This window comes from Hirsutella rhossiliensis (assembly GCF_020360975.1).
Source record: "Hirsutella rhossiliensis strain HR02 chromosome Unknown scaffold00017, whole genome shotgun sequence".
Lineage (NCBI taxonomy): Eukaryota > Fungi > Ascomycota > Sordariomycetes > Hypocreales > Ophiocordycipitaceae > Hirsutella > Hirsutella rhossiliensis.
The window spans coordinates 844,706-872,108 of NW_025408683.1; the positions used below are offsets into that span (position 1 = coordinate 844,706).

The following is a 27,403-nucleotide window of genomic DNA, read 5'->3' on the forward strand; positions in this document are numbered from 1 at the left end:
GACGCCATCACATTCAACCACAGCCGTGACTGACTTCATACCCGACTTCATTTCCTTTTGCAGACTATCCGAGCAAGGTGATTGTGCTCCAGTCGCACCTGTCTCTGTGGACAATGCCTGCCCCGAACCCAGACAGCTTTGAGCGCGCGCTCGTGAAATTCAAGGCATCTCTCTCACCATCGCTGGCGCAGCAATTCTCGGTCTGCACCTTGCAAGATGTCCGCCAGGTCGTCCGGGATATACAGCTGAAACAGGGCAGAGAAGGCAAGCTGCGCTACATGCGGCGGCTCGAGGCCTTTGTTGAGGCCATGGAGCAGCTTGGTCAAGTGATGGAAGTATTTCTGAACGCGAATGTGTTTGTGTGCTTCATCTGGGTATATATTCGCATCCTATTTTACTTGCCATCGATTGCTAATCGCTTATAGGGCCCAATAAAGTTCTTTCTCGTCGTCAGTGGCCCTGCATGTTGAAAATACGCCGGGCCACTCGAATGTGTTGTCTGACCAGGGCTAATCTTGGCCTAGACTACAAATTCGCATCTCGACTCGTTCGACAAGCTGCTTGGTATCTATTCCCAGGTTGGAGACGCCATTCCTGGCCTTGTGCGTTACAAAGCCACCTTTGAGCGCCATTCGACCTTGGCAGCCGTGCTCGAGGACTACTATTCAGACATATTGAGACTTCACCATGAGGCGCTGTCCGTCTTCAACCGACCAAGTGCGCATGTCTCTCCAGTTTCCCCTCTAGTAGCATGCTAAGATTCGCAGGATGGAAAACTGTCTTCGATGCAACGTGGAAAACGTTTGGCACCCGATTCAATCCCATTCTGCAGAGCCTCATCAGACGTAGAGACTTGCTGGAAAGCGAGAAGGCTTCGGCCTCTCTAGACGGAATTCAGATGTTGCGAGACGAGATCCGGTCCCTATACAAGGAACATGAACAGCGGGCAACAATCGAAAACCTTGAAAGGCACCATGCCCGAGTATCCCGGATCAAGGAAAAGCTGCAAGCACCAAACTATCACCTCGATCAAGAGATTTCCACAGAAGATAGATACGGTGGTAAGTCGGGCCAGTGGATCTTCAGGGAGCCTGAGTTCCGGTCTTGGCTCGACATCAGCTCTCCTGGCCACAAGGTTTTATACGTCAATGGGATACCAGGTGCAGGTGAGATGCCGGCTACGCTCATCAGAGCCTGACAATGCTCATGGAAAGATAGGTAAAACGACATTGATGTCAAGCGTCATTGAGAGGCTCCTGGATGAGATTCATCCCGACGACGCTCAGAAATCATTTGCTTACTTTTATTTCAAGCAGGGGCAGCCGGACAAGGACAACTTCAACCAGTGTTGCTAATAATATGACAATAAAGTAGTATACTGCAGTATATACAATACAATACGCGATTTCTCATATTGTACCAATACAATATGCTCGCCGTCATATTGTGACGATACAATATGGCGCCTTCCATACTGGCAATATATGGCTTGTATTGTTTGTATTGGTTGGTGGTCATTCGCCTTTCCGTTCCCAATTCGCGCCAATATGATGACGCGTCAAAATACACGCGTAAATATAAGCATGTTCTATGTATTGTTTTTCGTCTGGCGGACCTCCAGGACGTAAAATCTTCCTATTGGCGCACGGAAACGCGTAAATGTATGTATAAATCCAGACCTACAGGGTAGCGGCTCGCCGTCCAAACACTGTTTTCCTCCTCAACCCCGCTTTCCCACCCCAGGACTTACAAGCAATCTCGATGCCTCAACAACGCCTGCCTTTTGTTCAAACATCGCCGCGACGGGATTCGTCAATATCAGACGAATACTCGGAGATTTCCAGCCCACGGTTGCATGATCCAGATGAGACCCAAACCACTGAATGCCAATCGTCGCAACCTCGCACGGCCTCCATAAACCCTTCGGCCAAGCCAAGAACATCATGGGTCTTTTCTCATATGCCAGACGAGGACATAGAGACGAAATACTACAATCAGCGGACCGGAAAAGAAGAATGGCGCTGCAAACACTGTGACAAAACGTATTGCTGTTCCGGTGGAACTGCGGCCCCAGCCAAGCACCTTACGGATCCTCCTCCTGACGGTCACGGCCTCCCAAAAGGCGCGCCACGAACAGCCAAAGTCACGAATATACGAACTATTCTCGAGATAGCTCGTGTTATGGCCAAAGAACATCCCCGAAAACGCCGTCGGCTCAACGATCAATCCGGAGACTCGATCGACCCAGACCAGCTCGAAGCTTTATACGTAAGGTTTATTACGTCCTGTTCTCTCCCATTTAGGCTTGTGGAATGCCCAGAATTCCGAGCATTCTTAGCCTACCTCAACGCCGATATCGATACTTGGCTTCCAGATACACACGAGACCATCAAGAAATGGATTATGCGGCAGTACGAAGGTCAGAAGGAGAAGGTCAAGCAGCGCATCCAGTCAGCAAAGTCAAAAATTCATATCAGCTGCGACCTATGGACTTCCCCCAACTCTTTGGCCATCTTAGGCGTAGTTGCTCATTACGTTGCAGAAGACAGTCAGTTGGAACACCATGTCTTGGCTTTGAAAGACATCGACAGTGAGCACGACGGATATCACCTGGCAAGGGCAATTTTGGAAGTGGTTGATGACTGGGGTTTGCTTCCAACCTTGGATATTTTGTGATGGACAATGCAGGCAATAACGATACAATGATGAGATCTCTTTCCTTGGTAAGTACGGCGCACTGTTTTTTCTGACTGGCCCTAACATCTACAGGCCTTCTACGTCGATATGACATTCGATACGATCCCAAATCTCACCGACTCCGCTGCCAAGGTCACATTATCAACCTTGCCGCCAAAGCTTTCCTCTTCGTTACCGATAATGAGAAGCTCAAAGACGACGAACGTGATGGGCATAATGTGACACTAAAAGAGATCGAGGCGTGGCGGAAAAGGGTCCCTTGGCAAGCTCCACAACTTCGTGGTTTTCGTCCAAAGTAGTGTTCAGCGTCGCCAAAAGTTTCTGGCCATCAGCCATAATCGCAAGCTTGCGCGAGATAATGACACGAGGTGGAGTTCGTGGTACACCATGCTACGAGCGGCCTTGCATCTTAGAGGCGCAGTCGAGGATATTCAACAAATGGGTGGAAGGAGATTGTGCCGGAGACGAGCTCTCTCCCGAGGAGTGGGTCATCCTCGAGAAGATCAAGTCTTTCTTGGAGAAGCTTAAAATGACGACAAAGGCCCTTGAGTCATCGTTTGCAACTCTTGACAATGTTCTCTTGGCTATGGACTTCGTATTGGCGCAATTTGAAGCAGGAAAAGAGGCACATATCGACGATCCGATTATGGCACCAATGTATAACTCGGGCTGGGCGAAGATGGATAAGTACTATTGTCTTACTGACGAATCGCCTGCCTACGTCGCTGCGATTGTGCTTCACCCTTCGCATAAATGGCACTACATACACGAAAACTGGAAGAAGGAGTGGGCTGACTCGTCAAAGAAGCTGATGGAGACACTGTGGGATGATTATAAACCTGTGGAGCCGCCTTCTATCTGAGGTTCCGTTGACGACCACGAACGAGTTCTTGAATTGGAGAAACAAGCACCTACAACCAGCACTTATCACAGACGAGTACGAGCGATATTGTAAGTCTGAACGGGTTTATGGGTTCACAAGCGCCCTCGCATGGTGGCTGGAGGAAACACAGCAAAAGAACTACCCATACCTGAGCAAAATGGCGGTGGATATACTGTCAATTCCGCAATGTCTGCTGAGCCCGAAAGACTCTTCTCTGGGGCAAAAATAACCATCACAGACCGTCGAAATCGACTTGGGAGTGATGTAATTCAGGCATTGGAGTGCTTGAAGTCATGGTTTGGGATACAGGATTTTCAGGGTGACGATATTTCAGCAACGACGGTTGAATAATGAGGGTCACGTGGGATATACGGGATATATTGTTTTACTGGCAATATATTGGGTCACTGGCAATACAATACAATATGGACCAATGCCATATTGCGCAATACAATACGCACCTCTTGACAGTACAATAATATTGCGAGGGGTCCATATTGCCAATATACGTATTGTTTATATTATTAGCAACACTGACTTCAACAGTCTCCTGCGTGCTCTTTTGGAACAATTTATCAACCAGGACTCGGCCATTTCGAACCATTTTTTCGACAGCATTTCGTCTTCTGCCGAAGTCAACCTCCGATCTACGAAAACACTTGAGACGCTGGTAAAGACAACGCTGGGAGGCTACCGCGCCACGTACTTGATTATAGACGGCCTGGATGAGTGTGCAAAGGGAGAGGCGCAGAGATCAGTTGAGTGGCTGCTTTCCATGACCAACTCGGGTCTCAGTGAGGAATACGCAAAGCTGCGAATCATATTTTCTGGTCAACGGGACGGTGTGCTGGACGCGTTGCTCTCGTCTCAAGCCTCCATCTCCTTGGAGACATCCGCTCATGAGGAAGACATCCAAGAGTACTGCCAGCAGATGTGCAATCAGATTCAAGACAAGTTCAAGATGACCTCGTCGATGAGGCAGGAGATCCTCTCTCTCGTCATCAACGAAGCAAAAGGTAAGCACTCAGTCTCCCCCCAGTTCTGGCAGCGCTAAGTAGTTCTAGGCATGTTTTTGTATGTTCGGGTGGTGCTAGACAATCTTTTACACCAAACCAGGCTCTCTCGTTTGAAACAGGAGCTCGAACCCGGCACATTTCCACAGGGACTTGAAAAGGCGTACGTTGACGAACCCATGTTTGACTTTCAGCAGCTGCTATGGGCGCTGATACTCATGCTATCGGCATACGGCAGTTTCGAGAGAGTCGTTTCCCGCGTCCTCGAGCAGTCATCCGAGGCAGAGCGTGAGGATTCGAAAAGGATCTTGGCCTTGGTCACTTGTACCAAGAGAGCGCTTTTGTGGAGGGAGATCCAGGCGTTCTTCTGCATCGATCCGGTGAAGGGAGAGGTCAATTATGACGAGCGCCTACAGGTCGGCTTCAAGGAACTTTGCGGCTCTCTTGTCGACGCGCATCATGTCGGCGGCACTCCTACGGGGCCCGAGGCCGTCATTCACATTGTGCACGAGACAGCTCGGCAGTAAGTCATGGTACATATTTCCGGTTGCCTAGAAGATCGAAGACTAATCAATCTCCTGCTCTAGCTATCTCATCTCGAGAAACGTGATTGACACAAGACTTGAGAACGCCAAGCTCTCAATCTTCTGCTCCCGGTATCTTACCTCGGAGCCATTCAAAAATGGGATCGAACAGGATGAAATTAAGCTGCATGCAACCCGGGGCTGCTACGCCCTTCAAGACTATACGGTTCAATATTGGTTCCACCATCTTCACGGATGTGTGCAGTCTTCTGAGATGCTGGATCCAGTTTGGTTGCAAACCTCTCTTGATTCAGCACAGACCTTCCTCAAGTCGTACATGATGAACAGCAACGACGAAACGGGGAACCATGGCGGCGCAGCTGAAGCCATTAAACGTCTCTCGGAGGATGATCGGGAGCGAAATAGCCATCTCAGCATCGAATTCCGAACAACTTTGATCCGTCGAGAAATCGAGAAGATCCAGGACGGGCCTCCCACTTCGGCTGTGGATGATGTCTTTGAGAACCTCCATGGAGTCGGATCAAACTACAAGTGCTTCAAACCCTGGTGCAAATTCTTCATGGGAGGCATTGCAACTGCTGAGGAACGGAAAAACCACGTCAGCCGCCATGATCTTCCATTCTATTGCACTTCCGACGGCTGCTTTGCGTCGCAGCTAGGTTTTAGCTCGCCTGCGAACCTAAATCGGCACAAAAAGAACTACCACGACGAGCAAGACGATGGTATTCGGTTTCCAAGGATGGGTGCAGCAAAGAGTACGAGTATTTATTCGGCCTCCCTGAAAGGAGACGTGGAAGCCGTTAGGGACATTCTAGACTCGGGGTATGATATCACCAAACCAAGCACAAAATCCAAGGCCCCGTTAAATCTTGCGGCCGGGGAAGGTCATGTTGGTGTTTGCAGACTCTTGATTTCGAGAGGCGCAAATATTAACGAAACTGGTCACCGGCGATGGCCGGCACCGACAGCACTCCATGCTGCAGCTGGTGCCGGGCAGCTGGATGCGGTCAACTTGCTTCTCACGCAGGATGAAATCTCGCCAAACTTGACGAACATAAACAACCAAACGCCATTTACCCTCGCATCCCAGCACGGCCATCTCGATGTAGTCAGATCGATGCTTAACTCTGGAAAGGTCGACATTTACCCAAAAAATGCCAACGCATTGTGCAAAGCCTGCGCCTCCGGACATGTGGCTTTGGTGGAATATCTTTTACAAAATGGCTTCAATGGATTGGCTGACCAGTCGTGTGTTTTCGCGGCCCTCCGTCATACAGGTGAAAGCAGGTCCAAGGTTATTGAATTACTCCTATCAACGGGCAATACCGAGATCAAATCGGCCTCCTTCGTCATGACGACCATGGTGGCTTGGCAGCCTTCGGTAGCAAGGGCGATACTGTCTGGCTCGAAGCTGAGGTTCAGCGAGTTAGACCTGGCGGAATGCAGAAGGCGTGAAGAGAAAGCTGGCAATGTCGAAGTTGCCAAGGCCATCGGGGATCTCTCATCGGAACAGAAACTTGTGAGTGGAAGAAAGCCCGCGCAACCGAGCAGCGAATCATCACAGAGCACCACAGCAAAGGACCACGGATGGACTGTAACGCTAGACGCGGCCGCTCACCGCCTGCTTGACATTGACTTGATGCACACGTTTCACCACAATGACGAGGTCTTGTCTGTCTGCTTCAGCCCCGACGGCAAATACGTCGCGACCAGCAGCAACCATTCGGTCCAGATTTACGACGTTCAGACTGGAGAAGTATATCGCTATCTGCTACATGAGACGCATTTCTATGTGCATATTAGCAGCCTCTGCTTCAGTCCTGATGAACACTATATCGCCACTGCTGGTGATGACAAGGTTCTTCGAGTAAGTGGCATATCAGCCCGTTGCGGGTGCATGTTTTCACCGAGGCTTGGTTACAGGTCTGGGACATTCAACAGGCCGCAGCCCACTGGACATTATACGGCCACGAGGCGGAAATATACGCACTGGCATTTGCCCGCAATGGCCGCATTATTGCTTCCGGCGGCGGCGATGGCACGGTGCGGCTGTGGGATCCCGAGGCAGGCGTCCACGTTGGAACCCTCAGCATCGGCGGCTGCGTTACTGCCGTTGCCATTTCTCCCGATTCGAAATTCGTCGCCGTCGCCACCTTTGGCAGCAGCATATCTGTCTGGGACATGCAACAGGGCGCCATCGTGGAGCACTTCAACGAGGCGGCCCTTGGCGGCGGCCACGAGAACAGCGTGTACGGCGTGGCCTTTTCGCCGGATGGCCACCGCCTGGTAAGTGGCAGCTGGGACATGACGGTCAAGATGTGGGAGCTCAATTGCTCGCGCAACGTCCTTGATTTGGAAAGTCGATGTGTCAGGACTTTCCAAGGCTGCGAGGTGCGTGAACCGTGTCTTGCTGCTGACGATGCTCGGCATGGCCGCTCACTCTTTTTCCTGTAGGACCTCGTGCTCAGCGTGGATGTGATTCAAGACGCGAGCTGGGTCATATGCGGATCGCAGGATCGCGACATTCATTTCTGGGACACCAACACCCAACGCCAGCAGATGTCGCTGCAAGCCCACACGGGCTTGGTTCTTTCCGTCGCGGCGAGCCCGCGCGGCGGCTGCTTTGCCAGTGGCTCTAGCGACGGGACGGCACGTATTTGGTCGTACAAGGATTATCCAAGCGTCTTGGACTACGTTAAGCAAGCCTAGTTGAAGATAATGCAAGGATACCTGCATGGCTAAGGTCCCGTAGAGGATGGCTCTCTTCACAGACGCTACGGTATCCGCCACCAACTCTCATGAATGTCTCTTAGGTCTGTCCGTTCCGGGGTTTGCAGATACGACGTCATGTCCGCGTCTGGATCGCCCTCTTTCTTGGTCAAGCCATTGCCCAAGTACCACAAGAACCTGTTTCCCGAGTCGGATAGATAGCGATAGTTCCAATCCTCCCACCGCGGCTCTCTTCGCACCATGGCCAGATGCGCCGCGCTGCCGGGCCAGAAACCATGGATCCTTGTGCCTGGGCGACCGCCATTGTACGACGAGTTGCATCCATCGGTAAGCACCGTCTCTTTGAAGAAGGCGTCTGAATACGCAACGAAGTCGTCAGCCGCCCCGCAAGAGGCGTCGATGGACTTGATGCCTTCCCTCGAGACCTTTCGCAACAGCTTTGCAACGTATGTCAGCTGGGTTTCGAAAGCATGCGGAACAGTGCCCGAAGCACTGATTCCGTTCGGCCCGTGGACAAAGAGCAGATTGGGAAAGCCGGGAGTGGCCAATCCAAGATAGGTATATGGGAATCCGGGCTCGCCGCCTGGTTTCCACAGGTCACGCAGATTCTGCCCGTTGGCCGAGATGCAGAACTGGGGTGCCACGGCCGTATCAGCGCCCGTGGCACAAAAGACGGCATCAACCTCTCGGTGGATCCCATCGCGCGTCTCGATGCCAGTGGCAGTAAATCGCCTGATGGGTGTCTGGGTGTAAGTCACGTTATCCGCCACGATGGCTTCGAGATAGCCAGGGCCCGGTGTCAGCCGGCGACAGTTTGGCGAGAAGTCCGGGGCAAAGCCGTCGCGCAATTCTGGCCTCTTCGCCAGGCGCTCCCTCATAATGCCCATGAAGCTCTCTCTGAGGCTCGCATTTTCCTCGGATCCGCGGAGGATAGACCGGAACCCGCGCCAGGACTTGTCCTCGACGCTCTTCCTGAATGCTACATAGCTCTCCGGATCATCAAGCGACTCTTTGTGTTTTTGCCATAGCTGCCGAGCTTGGCGAGTTTTGTCGTCGTGCGAACCTACCCAGGTTTTGCTTCGGACGTAATGGTCTAGACGACTCACGACTTTCTGCAGACTGGGAACAATCTGGACACCACTGGCCCCGTTGCCTATGACGGCGACCCTTTTCCCTCTTGGATCGAAGGATGGGTCCCAGTTTGAAGTATGGCGCAGTACGCCTCGATAGGCGGCAATGCCCGGAATATCCGGAAGCCTCCAAGCGTTGAACCGCCCAATGCATGTGAGAACAAGGTCAAACTTTTCGCAGGCGGCACCATTCGTGTCGGTGTTGAGTATTTTCAGGAGCCACCTCCCTTGATGGGCGTTCCACGAAGCAGCCTCGACTCTGTGCTTGAACTTGGCATATCGGTACACGTCGTGTTTGCGCGCGACGGATTGCCAGTAATTCCGAATCTCGATTCCCGGCGGAAACGGTTCGGACCAATCCGTCTTGGGAGCGAATGTGGCTTGGTAGACATGAGCAGGCGTATCGCAGCGCACGCCCGGATACACATTTTCTAGCCACGTTCCTCCCTGGCCATGAAGCGTCAGCGCGTTTTGGTTGGACCCATGGTGACGGAACTTACAAAATCCTCATTCTTGTCATAAATGGTCAGCATCAAACCAGGAACCTTGGCCGGCAGCAAGATGCCAGCTAGAATGCCGGCAACTCCACCGCCAATGACGGCAAGGCGTAGACGCCGTGGCTCATCGATGAATCGGTCTGTGAGCGACAGGCTGGCTGCGTCGTAAGGATGCGTCACGTGTAGAGCGGCCACTGAAGACATGATTGTGTCTTTCGGGCTTGGGCCTTGAGAGTGAAATGCCGCAGCCCCCCCAGCCAAGTTGTATCATGCCCTGGCCTTGGAGTGTTGGCCGAGGCGGGCTGCTATGGCTGATGATGAGCAACAAGAATATAGTTGTGATCTGCTTTCCAAGATGCATCCGAGAAAGGGGGTTCTTTTGCCAGTCCATCTGGCTCTCGGGCCTACCTTGAAGGTGTCCTGGTAATTAACCCCAAGGTGCCTTGACCATGACCAAGCAGTCATCTATCCGCAGAGTAAAATTCATGATTATTCTCGCCTTCGGGGCTGCCCCCTCCCGAGGCCAATGCAGCCGGCAGACTATTGACGCGGGCAGCGAGGCCTGCAGCGGGCAAACAACCGAGCCTCGTCCAACTGCCTTTTTGGGTACCGACTGCGTGTGACACTTGGTGCATGTGAGCAATCAGTAGTTGGCCAGTAGAAACTCGTGCCGGTCGTGCTCGTCCATGGCACGCAAGTCGTCGTTCCACTCGCGGGTGACGGCAGAGTATCCAGCAGCCAGACGCGTGCCCATGATTTCACGCAGCGGCGCATCCTGTTCGAGGGCCTCGAGGCTCTCGTCTACGCTGGTCGGGAGGCGGTGGCGGATGCCCAGGGCCTGGCGCTGGGCATCCGAGAGCTTGGCGGGATCCTGCTGGCAGTCGGCCGTGGTGAATGCCATGCGGCCGCGCAGGCCGTCCAAGCCCGCGGCCAGGAGGGCTGCCAGAGCCAGATAGGGGTTGGCGGTCCCGCACAGCGTCCTGACCTCAAAGCGAGTGGCCGAGATGCGGCGCAGGGGCGCTTCTCGGTTCTGCCACCCCCAGCAGACGTACTCGCCCCCGCTCCAGATGCCGGGCCGGACCCGATGGTAGCTGACGTCGAGCGGCAAGGTGAAGGCAGCGACGGCGCGGAGGTGGTGCAGGATGCCGGCGAAGAAGCTGTCGGGCGACGTCGCCGTCGGGCTCAGGGGCGTGGCCGAGATGTGGACATGGGCGCCCGTGCCGAACTCGGTGGCGACGGGCCGCGGGTGCAGGGTTGCCTGAGCGCCATGGGCGCGGGCGATAAAGGCAAGGACTCGGCGGGCGCGGACGAGGCCATCGACGGCCTCGAGAGGCGGCACGGCGCCCAGCACAAACTCCCACTGACGGGGCGCGGCCTCGGCGTGAAACTGCCTCACGGGCACGCCCGCCTCGCGCAGGGCACGGACTGCCGCCTCGACCATGCAGAGCGTCTGTTCGTCCGAGGCGACGTGCCCGGCGCAGGGCCGAAAGACCAGCTCGACCTCGAAGCCCAGCAGCAGCGCCAGCCCGTGCTCCAGGCCGACGCTGCGAGCCAGCCGGCCCAGCGTGCTGCGCGCGCACTCGGCGGCTGCTTCGCCCTGCTCGTCGACCCACGATGCCATGACCTCGACCCGGCGCGCGCCGCCGCTCGGGTGGGCGTAGGCCGAGGACCAGTCGGGCTGCAGGTAGAGCGCGCCGCTCGGGCTTCCGCCGCTGGCCAGGCGGAACTGCCGTGTGGCGAAGATGGCTGCGCTCGGGATGCTTGCTCGTTCGCCTCGCTCCGACATGGCGGCGAGCTCGTCTGCGGGGAACATGCGCGTCCAGCAGGCGCCGTTGTACGGCATGTGGCACACCCACACGAACTCGGGGCTGTGCCTGGCCCAGATGGCGCGCCAGTCGCCTGGCCCGTCCATCCTGGTTGGCTCAAGAATTCGTCGGAGTGATGGATGGATGGATGGAGAGGGGGGAGGGGGGGGAGAAGTGGCAGCCAGGTTTTATGGTGGCTGTCTGCGGCCCGCTTCCGCTGTCGACCCCGCGCCAGCCCTGTATTGTGGGGGGTGGTATTGTACTACAGTGGGAGGACAAAAGTTCCGGCCGGACCCACCTACGCGGCGCGTTCTCGCGTCTTCCACATTCTAACCCTCCCTCTTTAAACAACTATTATGCCTTTAAAATAAGCTTAATTATACTATAAAAACACTAAAGCCCTTATAAGAGAATAAAGATTATTACCCTCTTTAATTGCGGGTTCTTAGCGGCCCTTATTAGTATTAAAGAGGATATTTCTCCCTAAGTAATTTAGGGAGTTATATAGTACTACTAGATATAGTTAAATACTAAATCTTAACCGCGATCTAGTAGGTTACTAAAGCCTAATAAAAGGATATATCTTTTAATATATTATAAAAGACCTTTTATCTTAAATACTAAGCTTTATTACTAGACTTCTCTTAGTTAATTTATATATATCTTAGTATAATACCTTTAATACTATAATACTTAATATATATATATTCTTTAATACTTAAAGTTAACTAAAGAATAGATTATAAAAAAGTTAAAATTTATATTATAGTATTATTAAAAGCTAGCGTTCTTTTAATATAAGTAGATTTCTTATAGAAAACTTTTATTATAAATAAAGATAGTAAGAAATAGAAATAGGCTTTTTATAAGCTTATAAATTAAGATACTTTAACTTTAACTATTAATTTTAATAAGTATTACTATTTACCTAAGACTAAATCTCTATTTAGCTAAGAGTCTCTTAAAATCCCCTCTTTTAATTAGCTATATTACGTCTTAGTTATTAAAGAAAAATCTTAAGTATCTTTAAGTACTCGTCTTATACGTCGCGCTTACCTCGCGCGGGGGTAAACCTATATAGTAGGGCCCCTCCTAAAGGGGGACCCCTCCCTTACTAGCTCGGGCGCTCGAGTACGCTATTTTATAGTTAGAGCTATCTAGAGGTTTTTAGGGATTTTTCGCTAAAGGAATAGTAAAAAGATAGTACTTATAAGATATTAGTATAAGATATTAAGGTACCCTACTTTTATTAGTATTAGCTAAATAAAGATTTAGTTTTAGGTAAATAGTAATACTTATTTTAATTATATTTAATAAGATAAACTAAAGCTAAAAGATATAAAAGTAAAACTAAAGCTTACTTACTACTATAAAATATTTTAAAGTAGCTTTTCCTTTAACTAATAGACTTCTTTTATACTAATACTTAAAGACCTTAACTTAAAGTATAGTAGTATTACTATATACTATATACTTAAAATACTATAAGAAAGCCTACTTATAATTATAGAGCCTAGTTATATATTTACTTAAGATAATACCTTAACCTATATAGTAAGTATTATATTAGTATAGCTTAGCTTTTAAGTTAAAGAAAATAAGGTAAAATTAATTAACTAGCTACTATTATCGCGAAGCGTGGCCTGATTTCGCAGTTCGCGGAGATATCCCTTAGCACGAGGAACCTAGGAAGCTGAAAAACAGGTTTTAAGGAAGGAGCTGAAAGGAGGTGCAGAGAGAAGGGTAGGGGCAAGAGGGGAAGTAGAAGTGGCGATGGCTTCCTATAGAGGTGGCGAAAGATAAGACGGATGTGCCGGCAACGGCTAGAAAGGAGGGGAAAAACCGGCAAAAAGCTCGGTAGTCGAGAGGACATTAGTGGCTTCTTTAAGCAGGATCTTATTTGTCAATTGAGATGCTAGACGGGTATAAAGAGGGGCGTTGGATAGAGGAAAGAAGGACAATTAAGGCAATACAATAATATTCCCCTGCCGCAATTGCTGCCCCCGCAAGATTCAAACATCTCTGCCCTGCCTATCCGACCCCTTTATTCCACTTTCACCTTCGTGCATTTTACATGCACTTCTCGCATCTCTCTTCGCGAGAACTATATTTACTTAACCTTAACCTTATAAAATATATAGAAGCTACTTAAAGAGAGTATTATAGAGAGTTACCCTAAGCTCTTAAACCTTTTAAAGAACTATACCTCTAAGTAAAAGCTTTATTATATAGCGGTTAGGGCGTAGGAAGAGCTTAAAGATAATACCCTTAATTATCTAATAGAATTAATATCTTAGTGCCTTTAGGCCGTTATAGCCGCCCGCGACGGGTATACTAAGTATTAGCTATAATGCGAAGAATATCCTCTTAATACTAGATAATATGCATTTTTTAGATTTATAATTAACCTTTATTTAGCTATATAATGCGCTGTTAAAAAGGGTGCCCTAGGGCGGCGACTTCCTCTGCGGGCGGGGTCGGCCGGAACCTTTGTCAACCGACTGTACGTATGTAAGTCCGTCACGGCCAAGAATCGATATAAACCGTACCTCCGTCGCCCACCGTCCTGCTGCACCGCAACCCTCTTCCAGGACGGGCCACTTCCCCGCCGCAATGGCCGTCCGCGTCGTCGCCGTCGCCGTCGCCGTGGGGCTCGCGCTCGTCTTCGCCCGGGTGAGCCCATGTCCCCCCATGCGCACGCACTGCCGCGTTTCGTAACCCGTCGTCGCAGCTTGCGCACCGCGTGCTTCGCGCGCCGACTGGGCGACTGCCGGGGCCGTGGCACTCCAGGTGGACGCGCGTCGTCCTCGACTTCCACTTCCTCGCCGGCACCAAGAGCCACTACGTGCATGCGCTCCATGCGCAACACGGTCCGTCGCTAGGCGCCCTGGCCTGTGGTGGAAACACTAACGGTTTGCTGGCAGGCCCGCTTGTCCGCATTGGCCCCAACGAGGTCGACGTGACGGACCTCGAGGCCGTCAAGGTCATATACGGCATCAAGAATCCCTTCCTCAAGTCCCCCTTCTATCGGCGCCTGGCCACCCCGGGCCAGGAATCGCTCTTCACCACCGTCAACGCCGACTTTCATCGCCGGCACCGCAGACTCTTGGCCGGGCCCATGTCGGAGTCGTCGTTGAAATCCACCATACCCACCATCGACGCCCACGTAAAGCGTGCCATCCAGCGCATGGCCCAGGAGATGCTGTCTCGGGGCTCGGCAGACGTCTTCAAGTGGTGGCACTTTATGACGACGGATGCCATCGGACAACTCACATTTGGAGACTCGTTCCGTATGTTGGAGCTGGGCCATGTTGGTGCCGCTGACCGCGAACCCGGACAACATGCGCTGATGCAATCGATAGAAGAACGACTACTCATTTGATCTAGAACAGGTCGCGCGCGTCGGCGCCATCCGTGCCACCTTCCCGTCCATGGTGGACGTCAGCAGGTTAATCCCGTTGCCCATGTTCAAGCAGGCGCTAAAGCACGACTTGAACATGAGGCACTATGCCGTGGATTCACTGCAGCGCTATCGACGCCTCGTCGAGGCCAATCCCGGCCAGGTGCAGCAGACGCTCTTTACCAATCTCTTCAAAGCCGAACGAGAGGATAAAATAGCCTTTTGCGAAGTTCGAGATGAGGCCCAGTCGTACATCACCGCCGGCACTGACACGACGGCCGTTTCCCTGACCTATCTTACCTGGTCCGTTTGCCGTAATCCAGATATCAGAGCGCAGTTGGTCGCGGCGCTACAGACGCTCCCCCCGGACTTCACCGAGGTTCAGCTGCGTAACCTGCCCTTCCTAAACCATGTCATCGACGAGACGATGCGTCTATACTCGGCGGCGCCGTCTACTCTGCCACGTCTTGTGCCTCCCGGCGGCGTGAGGCTTGCTGGCCACTGGTTCGACGAGGGCACAGTTGTCTCAGCTCAGGCTTTCAGCATGCACCGGGATCCCCTCATCTTTCCGCAGCCCGACGAGTTTATACCCTCGCGCTGGATATCGCCCACCGAGGCCATGAGGAACGCGTACATGCCATTTGGTCGAGGACCGCGGGGTGAGACTCGGCTTGTGCAAGAATCTCTCAAGTTTAGGGCCGAGCCTTGCTGATGTCGGCTCTAGTCTGTCTCGGACTGCATCTCGCGCAAATCGAGCTACGTCTGGCCACGGCCCGCTTCTTCCTTGCCTTCCCAGAAGCACGAGTATCATCGCTTGAGGGCATGTCAGACAGCGACATGAAGCCCAAGATTTACGTTCTGCTGGTTCCCTCGGGGGGGCGGTGTCTGATTCAAGCGGCGTAGAACGGATGTGTCTGCAAAGCCAGGCCTTGAGCAAGGTGGAGGAGAGACTAGTGCGGAGAGATGATGAGGAATGCAGTTTGGTTATATACTGCCTCCGGGGCCCCTTTCCTCCCTTTTGGCCTTTTGTTGATACGACTCAAAGTCACCGATACCGGCAGCACGTGAAGAGGAAGCGGCCACATCCAAGTCCACTAGTTATCTCGGCCGAAGTGCCTCCACTTTCGGAGGCTGGTTCAATAGTACCAGACGTGTGCGTAGCATTGCATGTACGGACAATGGGGGTGCACGCAGGCGCCTAAAGGATATTGTGGACCACGCTGGTTGCTGCGCTCATAAATATCAACCACGGTAGGCTACTTGGTATCCAGTCTGTCTCAGTGTTCTTCGGTATCCAGAGCTCGCCATGGTCCGATTTCACAAGTCGATAGCTCTTCCTGGCTCGGCAGACCCATTAGAAGCCACCGTCGCGTTGCTAAACAGCTACCGAGACGACGACTACTACGCATACGAGCACGGCGATACCTGGTATATAGGCTTGCGGAGTCATGCTTCCCTGGTCGTTGACCCGGACGGCAGGGCAGTGACTCGGTTCGACCAGCACGGGGGGCAGCAGACTTATCCAGCCAATGAACCGCTGGGCGATATTGCGAGAGCCTTTGCCGCCGAACACTCAACCCGCGGCAAGATGTTTGGCCAGGTCGGATTCAATTACTCGGCTCACATCTCTGGCCAGGCATACATTCCCGGCCGGTGGCCTATGCTGAGTCTGATGACACCTTGTATCCACGCCGCCATTTCTCGCAGCAGAGTCACCGTCACAGGTGATGTAGAAGACGAGGCTCGGGCGGTATTTGATCTCATCGGTGCCCACCTGATCCAAGTCGCCACCAGCCCGGCCCCGTCCTGGTGGTATCCGGCCATTAATCTCCAGGCCGACTCGGAAGACTACAAGGCCCGGGTGACGAGGGCAATAGCCGACATCCAAGACGGCAAATACACAAAGGCCATAGCGTCCCGCATAATACGCCTCCCGAGCAGGGTGGACATGCTCGCTACCCTCCTCCGTGGTCGCCGGGCAAACACCCCGGCGCGCGCCTTTACACTCAGCCACCGGGGAGTCCAAGCAACGGGCTTCAGCCCCGAGATTGTGCTTTCGATAGACAACCAGACTGCCTACACAGATGCCCTGGCCGGCACCTGGCTATCCGATGGAGCAGACGTTGCAACCATCAGCAAAAAGCTGCTCAATGACCCCAAGGAAGTCATGGAACATGCTATTGCGGTGCAAGGATCAATCAGAAGGCTACGACGTCTATGTTTGCCAGAGAGCATCGCCGTTAGGGACTTTATGACGACTATACCCCGCGGCAACGTGCATCATATATTCTCTCGCATCACCGGGCAACTATCACTCTGCAAAACCGGCTGGGACTCTATCCGTTCCAACATCACGGTACCGGGTCTCCCGACGCAGGCAAACATGGATGCCATTCGATCATTTGAGCCGTATCCTAGAGATCTCTATTGCGGGGTTGTGCTTATGCTGGACGGCGCCGAGTTTTTCGAAGCGACACTTGTCCTCCGCACCGTATTTCAGGATCAAAATCGTCGGTGGCTGCAGGCTGGGGCTGGGATTACGGCCTTGTCTGATCCCGAGCGTGAGTTTATGGAAACGTGCGAGAAACTCGGCAGTATTGCTCCCTATGTGGTGGCAGAGGGTGTGAAGCAGCAAGAATAGGATTGCCTCGATGCAGGCCTGGACGAGTTTATTACGCTCGTAGTTTACATCGACGATCATATTGGCCTGGCGCCGTAGGACATTATGGTTGAGGGGATCACTGGGGTCCACCAGGTAGCCTTTATCCTTGTCGAGTTTATTATCTATATCAGTCAGCTCCATTTATGTTCAGCGGGCAGACTGTTGGCGGGGAACCCAGTCCTCTGCCAAGCCTGCCATTTGGCCTCAAGCCTCAAAGTTGGCTAGGATGCGGGGTCGGCGGGGTTTATGCGGGGAAGCTTAGATGGAGGCTAAGTTGGAGACGGTGGCGTTGAGGAAGGATAAAAGACGCGTGGGCAGAGCACGGTATCACCACGTGGAAGAGGCACATGATCCAGCCGGATTTTTGCCGTCGCCTCTTTCCGATGTAGATGTTTTACCTTGAGGACAAGACCGGAGCTCCAACACGTGAGAAAAGCAGAGTCAGTCACTAGCCTAGCAAGGTCAGACACCATTATAACCACCGAGCCTCTCCCATGCCGGAAAAGACAAGGTCAGTCAGCGTTTCTCCGCGATTACGCCCCATTGGTCAGCATAGCCCAGTATAATCGCGATTCAAAACCCCGGGCATATAAATTAATAGCTTTGGAATCTTTTAGACAGTACTGTAAGTCCGGAGCATATTCCTCTCAGGGGAGGACGTTAATGCGCTTGTCTATGCGGAGTCATTTTCAAACAATATACAAAGGATATTGAGTAGGGGAGTTTGTAGTGTATTATTAACAGGGAGTGATGCCTTTTTAGGCCGATTAATGCCCTGATTGATGTGTGGAACAAAAAGATCACGGATTGAGTCAGGGAGTGAGATTGATGATTTATAGATTAAGCATAAAGTGTCTGAAACGTCTCAGGCTGTGCTTGCAGGGTCAGGGTAGTAGCCGAGGATGGAATTACGAGAATGTCAGCAGCCAGGTTGGGACCGCGAAGCCGTGCTCAAGTGTAAGTCGAACGAATTATAAAACCTATAGATGTCCATCATGCCTCTGCCTCGAACAATCCGGTGCGTAAATCCAAGACGCATTATTATAATGCATCCTGTTGCCCAGTCGCTCGCTCCCTTGCCAATCATTCGCTCCAATGGCTCAAGATATACACTGCTGGCCGGCTTCCTGGCCGCCATGGCCGCGGCTCAGCCTAATCCTAACACGCCCGTGACTTTTGGGGACTGTGGCACATCGCATGTTAGTGAGGCATACCTGGCCATGGTGCAGAACTTCTCCCAAGGCCAAGTTCCTACAGGCTCGGATAATAGCCCCGTTAACATCGACGTCTATGCGCACGTGGTCGTGGGCAACAAAACCGAGACGGCGTTTTTAAACGTGCGTGAAAATGCCTCTTTATTTTGACCAAAGTTTCTAATTGGTTTATAGAACGAGACTGTCCGGGCGCAGATGCGTGTTCTAGACGAGACTTTTGCTCCGTCCAACACGCGTTTTAACCTCGTCGACATTGACCAGACGGTGAATGACACCTGGTCGGTGGTCGGGCTCGGAAGCCAGGAGGAACGGACAATGAAGCGGCAGCTGCGCAAAGGCACCTACAACGACCTTAACGTTTACTTCTTATCGCAACCTAAAGACGAAACTGGCGTAGAAACCGGGGGCTGGTGTCCCGTGCCAGATGATACAAATCTCCCAGACACCATCGTGCTCGACGGCTGTATAGTCAATTCGAGGGTCGTGCTGGGCGGTCAAGACAAAACATTCAATAACAAAGGGAAGACGCTAACCCACGAAGTGGGACATTGGATGGGCCTCCGGCATCCATTTCAAGGGGGTTGTGCAGAGGAAGCCGGTGGCGACTCGGTTGCGGACACACCTGCCATGTCTTATGATTCGGAAAAGCCTCAAGAGTGCAACGATAATCTCGACACCTGCCCAGACAAGGACGGGTTCGACCCTGTCCACAACTTCATGGTCTACACATCCGAGTAAGTCCTTTCCTGCCTCTATTTCCCCGACCAAGTGCTAAGTCAAGCAAATAGTGACTGCAGAACCCACTTCACCAAGGGACAAATGGCGATAATGCGTCAATTCATGGACTACCGTACTTCTCAAGCCTATTACGGTCCCGGCGGTCCCGGCTATCCTGGCCCCCCGGAGCCGGAAACAAGCCCAGACAGCACGAAGCCAGGAAAGGGGAAGCCAGACCCGGATCCTCAGCCGAGCCAAACTGTCTCATTTGGTCCAGAACGTACGGTTTATCAAACTCCAGAGGACGAGGAACGTGAGCGTCAATGGGACTCAGACGACCCCGAGCTCCTGAAAGATATCCTCCGACAGGCGGAGGAGGTGGAACAGCGGCGATCCAATTCTAGTCGGTCTCCAGATTAAAGAGAGGAATTATGCTAGCAGTTGACAATCCTCAGCGCCGATACCGTAAAAGCTAGCGTTTACAATATTTTGAAAGTGGTATTGCTGCCTATCAAACCCAAGCTTGTGTTAAGCTGGAACCGCTTTTTTCTCTTTGTAGCGCTTCTTCCGCCTATTCCAGATAAGGGCAACAGCTACCCCTAGCACACAATTCAACCCGAGGAGACTAACCGCAATGCCAGCAATCGCGCCTCCCTGAAGAACTGGTACCTGCGCGTTGTTTCCGTGTGGGCCTTTACTCTGTGTTCCTCCCGTCGTCGAAGCCAATGCCGATATCGTTGGGGAAGCAAAGCTATCCTGAGGCCAGCAATTTAGCTGGATTGTCGGCGCGTATGCGTGTAGGCTTATGTTCTTAAAGGTGAAGGGCATTTGCTTCATGCGCTCATTCCGAGTAGAAGAGATCATGGCATTGGGCATTTCCTCGAGTGTTGAGTTGCCTGAGCAGGTCCATTGCTTGCGCATAGCACCAAATGTGCTAATAACTGAGCTGCAGTAGCCGAACAGAGGAGACGGAGACGGAGATACGGTAACTATGTAGTCGGAGCCACTTGGTTAATTACTACGCGAGCTGCTAAAGAAGGCAGGTGATGGCAGCTAAATGCTGGGAACTCGAAGCAACTTACATGGGACGGCACACATAGACCCTCTCGTCAGGCAGAAGCGTCAAGACATCGATGCCGTAGTCGTAGAGGTATTCGCCTGTTATGCCTAATTTCATTGCCCCAGCGACTGTTTGCCAGCCCGTTGGACACATCAGGCCCGGCGAGAAGAAATTGTCCCGGCCTTGCATCTTGCTGTAGTGGGGCAAGCACGGGATGAAGGGCGCCGACGGGCAGAGGGAGTGCGCCCTTCTAAAGTCGGTGACAAACATGCTTAGGTCCTGGGCATACTCGAATCCTCCCTGGTCCAGCGTGCTCAAGACGCCTGTGTCTAGCGTCAAGTCGTAGCATCGCGAGGGCGCGTGAAAGGCGGTCGTTAGGGGGCCGGCGTTTTTGCGCCTTCCCGTCGCCTGGCCTGACTCTGCCGTCGTCGATGTAGACATGGAAGTCGGGGATATATTCTTGCCCAACGGGATGTTGTCCCAATAAAGAGACGTCGGCGCGCCTAGAAGGAGACGGTCTTATAAGTCAGCCTATCTAAAGTCCGGCACACCTTAACACCAGCACTCTCCACAACACTAAGGCAGGCACTTTCTAACAGTAATAAAAGCCGTAATTTAACGTTACGATAGTTAATTATAGTATTTTCTAGCTCTTTAAGCTACTAGCTACTATATAGAGCTTTAAATTCTATATCCTAATTAGCTATAGTAATAGTAGCCGGCTTAAGAATACGCTTAAGCTGCTGCCTTATCTTAATAACTTTATTAATCTATATAAACTAGCTATTAAAATCCTATAAAACTATTTTCTATTTTTAAGTCTATATACTATAAGGGTACTTACCCTTATTATAGGTTAAGGCATTAGCCTTAACTTTAGCTAATAGGAATATAAGGTAGGTCTTAAGTAGGGGCTTAAGAGCATAGTAAAAGAAATAGAGGCATAGAAAGGTAAATTTAGTAATATATATCTTAGTCTATATATTAGGATAAGGGAGGGGCTTATATAGGTATAGTAACTATATATAGCTAGCTAAAAGAGGGCATTAATATATTCTTATACCTAAGTTAGGCCTATATAATATCCTTAGGCTAAGGGAGTTATATTAGTTAGGCAGGCTTCCTTATATATAACTATTAGGTCTATTAAGTATAACTATAGCCTCTTATACCTACTCTACTTAATATACCCCCTTACTACTCTAGCTTCTAGATAGTAGGGCAATAGGTAGAGGAGCGTTTAGTTTAATAAATATAAGGCTATTCCGATATTAAATTCGGCTACTTTATTATCTATTTAAGGAGGTTATCTAAAAATAAGGGAGGCTCCTAATTATATCCTATAAAAAAGGGAAGGTAAATATAGTAAAAAGAAAGTTTATTTAGCGAAAAAATAAAAGCTAGGACCTAAGGGAGAGGATATAAAGAGAAGCCCTTTATTTCCTCTCCCCTTAGGTCCCTAAGTTTATTGCCCGCCCCCCCCTAGGGCGTAGTTATATAACCTACTCTTTTACCCTAAGGTAAGTTAAACTTACGATTAATAGGGTTATATAACCTACTCTTACTATTTAACTAATAGTTATAAGTTATATTTATAACTTTCCTTATAAGGAGGGGTATAGTAGGGCATCCCTTTAAGTAGCCTAGGTACTATAATACCTTTACTAGTAATATTACCCTTTAAGATAAAAGTAATCTTAAAAGTAAACCCTCGTAGTATAGTAGTTATATACCTAGGAGGCCTACTAGCTATAATACTAGAGTCGGTTTAAATCTAGCTAAGGGCACGATTAATTTTTAGTCGGACTAGTAAACTACGCTAACCTACTTATTAATTAGCTAATTAGCGCTTCTAGAAGCGCCTATAAGTATACTAGCAGTCTAGCCCCGCTATAAGTAGGCCGGCCTAGACCTCGCTTACCTAGACCTAGCTATAAATTTATTAGGACCTCCCCTTAACTCTGGTCTAGGCCCCCCGACCGGGAAAATAAAAACCTAGGGCCGATACTAGTAACTCGATAAGTACGGCGCGAAGCTAGTATAATAACCCGACTACCGGCCTAGCTAAAGGCTAGTATTAATAAAAAATAGCCCGCTAAGCCTTATAATAGAAAAATAAGGTAGAGCTTAGGAAGATATTATTATAAGATAAGGTTAAGGATAATTATATAATTAACTATTAACTAAAAACGCTTATACTACTAATTAATACTATATACCCTATATATATAAAGGAGTTACTTTCTAAGGTTACTTTATAGTAGGGCTAATATAATTCTAACTAACTATAACGATACTTAAGATAGCTAGCGTAAGATTCTTATATATTATAACCGCGACCTAGTATAAGGGTAGACTAGCTATAAAAGAAGGGATAGTTTTCCTTTAAGTACTTTAGTTTTTCCCTTATATTTAATACTAAAGTTTTAGATACCTTTAGATAGGCTACTAGTATAATCTTAATAATAATAATCCTAAAAGTAAGCTTTTTAATAATATATTCTTTATATTAATAAGTCTTAATTTAATAAAGCTATTATAATTATTATAAGTTTAAGCGCTATAGTATTATACTATTTAAGGGGTAGTTTAGTAATAGCTTTACTTCTTAGTAATAAATAGGGCTAACTTTTACCCCTTAGATCTTTATAGTTTATTAACTAAATTAAGATCTAACTATACTATTAAAATCCCTTAATCTTAGTATATATAGTAGTACTCTTATTATTAAGATTTAGTAATTATTAACTTTACTATAATAAGGAGATATTATAATTTAATATAATAGTTAGTTTAATAAAGATAAGGGTATATACTTAAAGTATATATAATATATAGCTAAGGGTTAGTAAAGTAATTAACCGCGCGATTATTTAATTATCGGTCTTATATATAGCTCTAAGGATCTTAGGTTATTAATATAAGTCTTAGAGATTTTTTTACTTTATACCTTTTTATCTTTACTAAAGTTATATAATAAGCGGCCTTTACTATTAAAGGGGGAAAAATAAACGTTTAAATTAATTATAATTAAAAAGGATACCTTAATAAAATAATCTAGGTTTTTCTAAAGCCTTTAAGTATACTTAAGGGGGGGGGGGGGTAGATAGGAAGCGCTAGGGGTCTTATCCCTTTAATAGGCTAATATTTATAAGGGGTATAATCTTACTTATTAAACTCCTCTTTAATAGCTTTCTAACCTAAGATACTAATAGAAAGGGCGCGATAATAATAGGTAAGGGCTCTTCTCTTAAGTAAGTAAGTAAGTAAATAAGTAAATAAACTATTAATAAAACTTTTTCCCTTTTACTATAATCCTTTTTTATTATATTATTTATTCCTCCCTTTACTTTTAAGCTACTTTAATAAGTAAGATCGTACCCTTATAGATATTAGCCTATTAAAGGGATAAGACCCTTAGCGCTCCCTATCTAACTTCCCTCTTAAGTATACTTAAAGGCTTTATAAAAGCTTAAATTATCTAATTATATATCTTCTTTAATTATAGTTAATTTAAATATTTATTTCTCCCTTTTAAAGTAAAGGTCGTTAGTTACGCGACTTTAGTAAAGATAAAGAGGCATAGAGTAAAGAAATCTCTAAGACTTATATTAATAACCTAAGACCCTTAGAGCTATATATAGGACCGATAATTAAATAATTATATAGTTAATTGCTCTATTAATCCTTAGCTATATACTACGCGTGCTTTAGGTATATACCCTTATCCCTATTAAAACTAGTCTCTAGGGCGTAAACTCGTTATTCCGTTTTATTTATACGGCGACGAGTAGCTTTATAAAGCTAAGAATACTTAGAGGATAACGGTACTATTTAGAAAAAATAAAATCTAGGGATTTAATAATTAAAGTAGTAACTACTTTAATAGCTAGAGTTAAGGACCTAATAAGGCGATAGGCTTACTAGGAAATAAATAATTAGATAATACCTTCGCTAATAGTAAAGGAAAAGTAATAAGCTAATACTAAAAACCCCTAAGCTCTTATTATTAACCTTATAACCCTTAATACTAGCGACTTAGTTAAGAAACTATAATCCTTATATAATGCTTTAAAAGATATAAATAACGATAATAGTATAATCTAAACCGTTCTAGAACCCTACTAAGACCTCTTACTTATATATATACTAATAATACTAATATAGGTATTAATAAGGGATACCTTAATAACCTTAACCTTAGCTCTCTTTTATATAGTAGCTTATAAAAAACGCTTACTTCCCTTTAATAAATAAGAAAGTAAGTAATAAGATAGTTATAATAAGATATCCTTTAACTTTAAAAGCTTTAACTTTAAATTTTATAACCTTATAATCTATAAGTATATTATATTTAGAAACGCTAGCTATTAAAAGGGATTATTTAATCTTACTACTAGTAATATAAAAAGAATTAAAGTAGATATTAATAAGATTACTAATAGACTTAGAGATATACTTACTAAAAGCTAAGATAACTTTATAAAAAGACTCTATTAACTATAACTCCTACCTATTAGTAAATTTAATAGTAAAAATATAACTAAATTCCTTAAGAAGTTTAAATAAGAGATATACGTTAATATTATTTACGATAAGGATAAAATAAACTAGCTTAAAGTTTATATCTCTTTTATATAAACCCTTACTATTAAAATTCTTATAAACGGACTTACCTAAAAAAAAGAAAAAAAGAAACTCCTTTAATATTACTATATATATAATATTAAATAACTAGAAACTACTAACGACCGCTTAAACTATTATAATACTAAAAAGCCTAAGACTATTATAAAAGTTATAGAATAGCCTAGTCTCTACTTATACCTATAGTATAAGGTATAAATTAATAGCTAAGAAGAATTTATAGTTTAGTTATACTTTATCTACTATATAATACTAAAGGAACTTATTATTAACGTTATAAAGAGAAATAGGAAGATATCTAAAGTTATCTTAAAACTCTTATATAAAAGCCTTATCTATATAATTAATAACTACTTAGTACCTCGCTAAGACGTTAAGCGATAAGATATAGTATTTAAAGTTTATAATTAAAAGCTTAAGAACCTAAAGAAAGACTAGCTTTTTAGGGAAATTAATAAAGTAATAAAGAAAGCTAAATCTAATAAAGGTAAAGAAAAACTTCTTAAAGAGTTAAAGAAAATAAATAAGAAACCTAGATAGCCTATAAAAAAGATCTTAGACCTAATAAAAGCCTCTAAAGATATAAAGATTAACCTTACTTACTAGTAAGAGTAGATATTTAACTAGCTTAATAAGAAATAAAAACGCGTTAATAGTAAAAGCTACTTTTTAAGTTATAGATAAAGAGGTAGCGTAAATAATATTAGATTTTACTACCTATCTAATTAATTAATATAGATTTAGGTTAATACTTTTAACCGGCCTAGGAGATAATTTTATTATAGTAAAGAAGGATACTACCTTAATAAGTATAAGGTATACTCTTAGGACTATAAGATTAGATTTATAATATATAAAGTAATAAATAGGAATTTTTACTTTAAAAGAAAAGATAATAAAAGTATAATTCCCTTAGTACTTATTAATAGGTTCTCTTAAATAAGTATATATATTTAAAAGCTTATTATATACTAAGTAGATATATAGCTAAACTCCTTTATATTACTACTTATAAAATAGGTTAAAGCTATAGTTATACTATCTTACTTAAATTAAGCTACTAGTAAAAGAGAATTTAGTTTCTTAAACTAGTTTTAGAGATATAAAAGCTTATATAAGTAAAAGCAAAGGAATTTAAAAGTAAGCGATATAAGAAAAAAAGTAAGAAGGATATTAGTTATTATAATTATAGATAATATATAATAAAGCGATATATATAATTAAATAATCTATATAACTATAATAAGGGTTAATACTTATAAAGGGAAAAGATAAAACGTTAAAGAGGATATAAAGGAAATTAAGATAATAAGAATAGTAAAAACTAGCTTAAAGATTATTCTTATATACTATAGATATAAAGTAGATCTAGATAAGAAGTTTAATAGACTTATAGATAAAATCGTTAAAGAAGTTATATATAAAAGAATCTTAATCCCTTTAAATTACTTAATGAACTTTATTCCTTAACTAAGTAAGAAACTTAGTATAAAGTATATAAATATAGCCTAAGGTATAGAAAATATTAAATTCTAGACCTTAAAGAAAGTAAAGAGTAATATAAGACCTTATAAAGCTATAATAATAGTTATAAAAGTAGCTAAAGATAATATATAGAGTAGTTTACTCCTCCTTAAATATTTATAAGGAAAACTTATAGTAGCTTTAATATAAGTTAAAGAATAAAATAAAGAATACTAGGTTAAACTAATTAAGCTTACTTACCTTACTTATAAAGAATCGGATTATAAGTACCTTAAAGTTTAATAAGTACTAAAAAAAGTTAGGTTTATAACTAATATAATTAGTATAATATAATTAGCTTAAGGACTATTTAATTAATAAACTTTAAAGGTAATAAGACTAAGAAAAGATAAATTTATTATATAAGAAGTAGTACTTTTAATAAGATACTAAGAAATAACTTTAAAGGACCTTATAGTAATTCCTATAATATATATAAATACGGTCCTTATACCCTTCCGCTCGCTTAAGTATATATAAAACCTACCTTATATTTAAGTATATCTTAGTAGCTAGAAAGCTAAAGTTTTAAGCGCTTTAATTAATATTAAGTTTAAAGAAAACCTTAATACTAAAAGATATATTAACGTATATAAGCTTAAAATCCTATTAATAAGAGTATTAACGATAGTATATACTAGGTCCCTTATAGATATAGTTAGAAAGGTAAAGACTAATCTCTATCTAGGTATAACTTAGATATTAATCTATCTTTATATTACGCTAAATAAAGTCTTAGTCCCCTTTATCTTAAGCATATTATTTATTAAAGCTATACGTATATTATTTAATTATTCCCTAAAAAATAGTAATATATAAGTTAAATATTAAATCGGTACTATCTAAGTAGTTACGCTAATAGTAGGAGCTATTAAATAG

General features: G+C 46.2%; 7 protein-coding genes across 7 annotated transcripts; 5 read left to right on the top strand and 2 right to left on the bottom strand.

Moving 5' to 3' along the window:
- Positions 1-113: 113 nt before the first annotated feature.
- Positions 114-1,355, top strand: HRG_10835 (zinc finger protein; the record flags this gene model as incomplete). The annotated part of the gene is made up of 6 exons (XM_044869305.1): positions 114-374; positions 426-449; positions 525-717; positions 768-918; positions 970-1,166; positions 1,219-1,355. The coding sequence occupies 6 exons, from the start codon at positions 114-116 to the stop codon at positions 1,353-1,355; spliced, it is 963 nt and encodes a 320-aa protein (XP_044715654.1).
- Positions 1,356-4,355: 3,000 nt separating this feature from the next.
- Positions 4,356-7,847, top strand: HRG_10836 (WD domain, g-beta repeat domain-containing protein; the record flags this gene model as incomplete). The annotated part of the gene is made up of 9 exons (XM_044869306.1): positions 4,356-4,596; positions 4,645-4,658; positions 4,716-4,756; positions 4,832-5,116; positions 5,181-5,860; positions 6,416-6,657; positions 6,703-7,005; positions 7,062-7,529; positions 7,593-7,847. 9 exons carry the CDS (start codon positions 4,356-4,358, stop codon positions 7,845-7,847), a joined length of 2,529 nt encoding a protein of 842 aa, XP_044715655.1.
- Positions 7,848-7,912: 65 nt separating this feature from the next.
- HRG_10837 (flavin-binding monooxygenase-like domain-containing protein) lies at positions 7,913-9,699 on the bottom strand (the record flags this gene model as incomplete). The annotated part of the gene is made up of 3 exons (XM_044869307.1): positions 7,913-8,896; positions 8,975-9,445; positions 9,499-9,699. 3 exons carry the CDS (start codon positions 9,697-9,699, stop codon positions 7,913-7,915), a joined length of 1,656 nt encoding a protein of 551 aa, XP_044715656.1.
- A 439-nt stretch (positions 9,700-10,138) lies between these two features.
- Positions 10,139-11,407, bottom strand: HRG_10838 (glutamine synthetase, catalytic domain-containing protein; the record flags this gene model as incomplete). The annotated part of the gene is made up of 1 exon (XM_044869308.1): positions 10,139-11,407. The coding sequence occupies one exon, from the start codon at positions 11,405-11,407 to the stop codon at positions 10,139-10,141; it is 1,269 nt and encodes a 422-aa protein (XP_044715657.1).
- A 2,506-nt stretch (positions 11,408-13,913) lies between these two features.
- HRG_10839 (cytochrome p450 domain-containing protein) lies at positions 13,914-15,603 on the top strand (the record flags this gene model as incomplete). The annotated part of the gene is made up of 5 exons (XM_044869309.1): positions 13,914-13,973; positions 14,032-14,170; positions 14,225-14,610; positions 14,663-15,359; positions 15,425-15,603. The coding sequence occupies 5 exons, from the start codon at positions 13,914-13,916 to the stop codon at positions 15,601-15,603; spliced, it is 1,461 nt and encodes a 486-aa protein (XP_044715658.1).
- Positions 15,604-16,006: 403 nt separating this feature from the next.
- On the top strand, positions 16,007-17,341 carry HRG_10840 (chorismate binding enzyme domain-containing protein; the record flags this gene model as incomplete). The annotated part of the gene is made up of 1 exon (XM_044869310.1): positions 16,007-17,341. One exon carries the CDS (start codon positions 16,007-16,009, stop codon positions 17,339-17,341), a length of 1,335 nt encoding a protein of 444 aa, XP_044715659.1.
- A 1,067-nt stretch (positions 17,342-18,408) lies between these two features.
- On the top strand, positions 18,409-19,713 carry HRG_10841 (pregnancy-associated plasma protein-A domain-containing protein; the record flags this gene model as incomplete). Its single annotated transcript, XM_044869311.1, has 4 exons — positions 18,409-18,699; positions 18,751-19,039; positions 19,097-19,310; positions 19,365-19,713. The coding sequence occupies 4 exons, from the start codon at positions 18,409-18,411 to the stop codon at positions 19,711-19,713; spliced, it is 1,143 nt and encodes a 380-aa protein (XP_044715660.1).
- Positions 19,714-27,403: the final 7,690 nt, after the last annotated feature.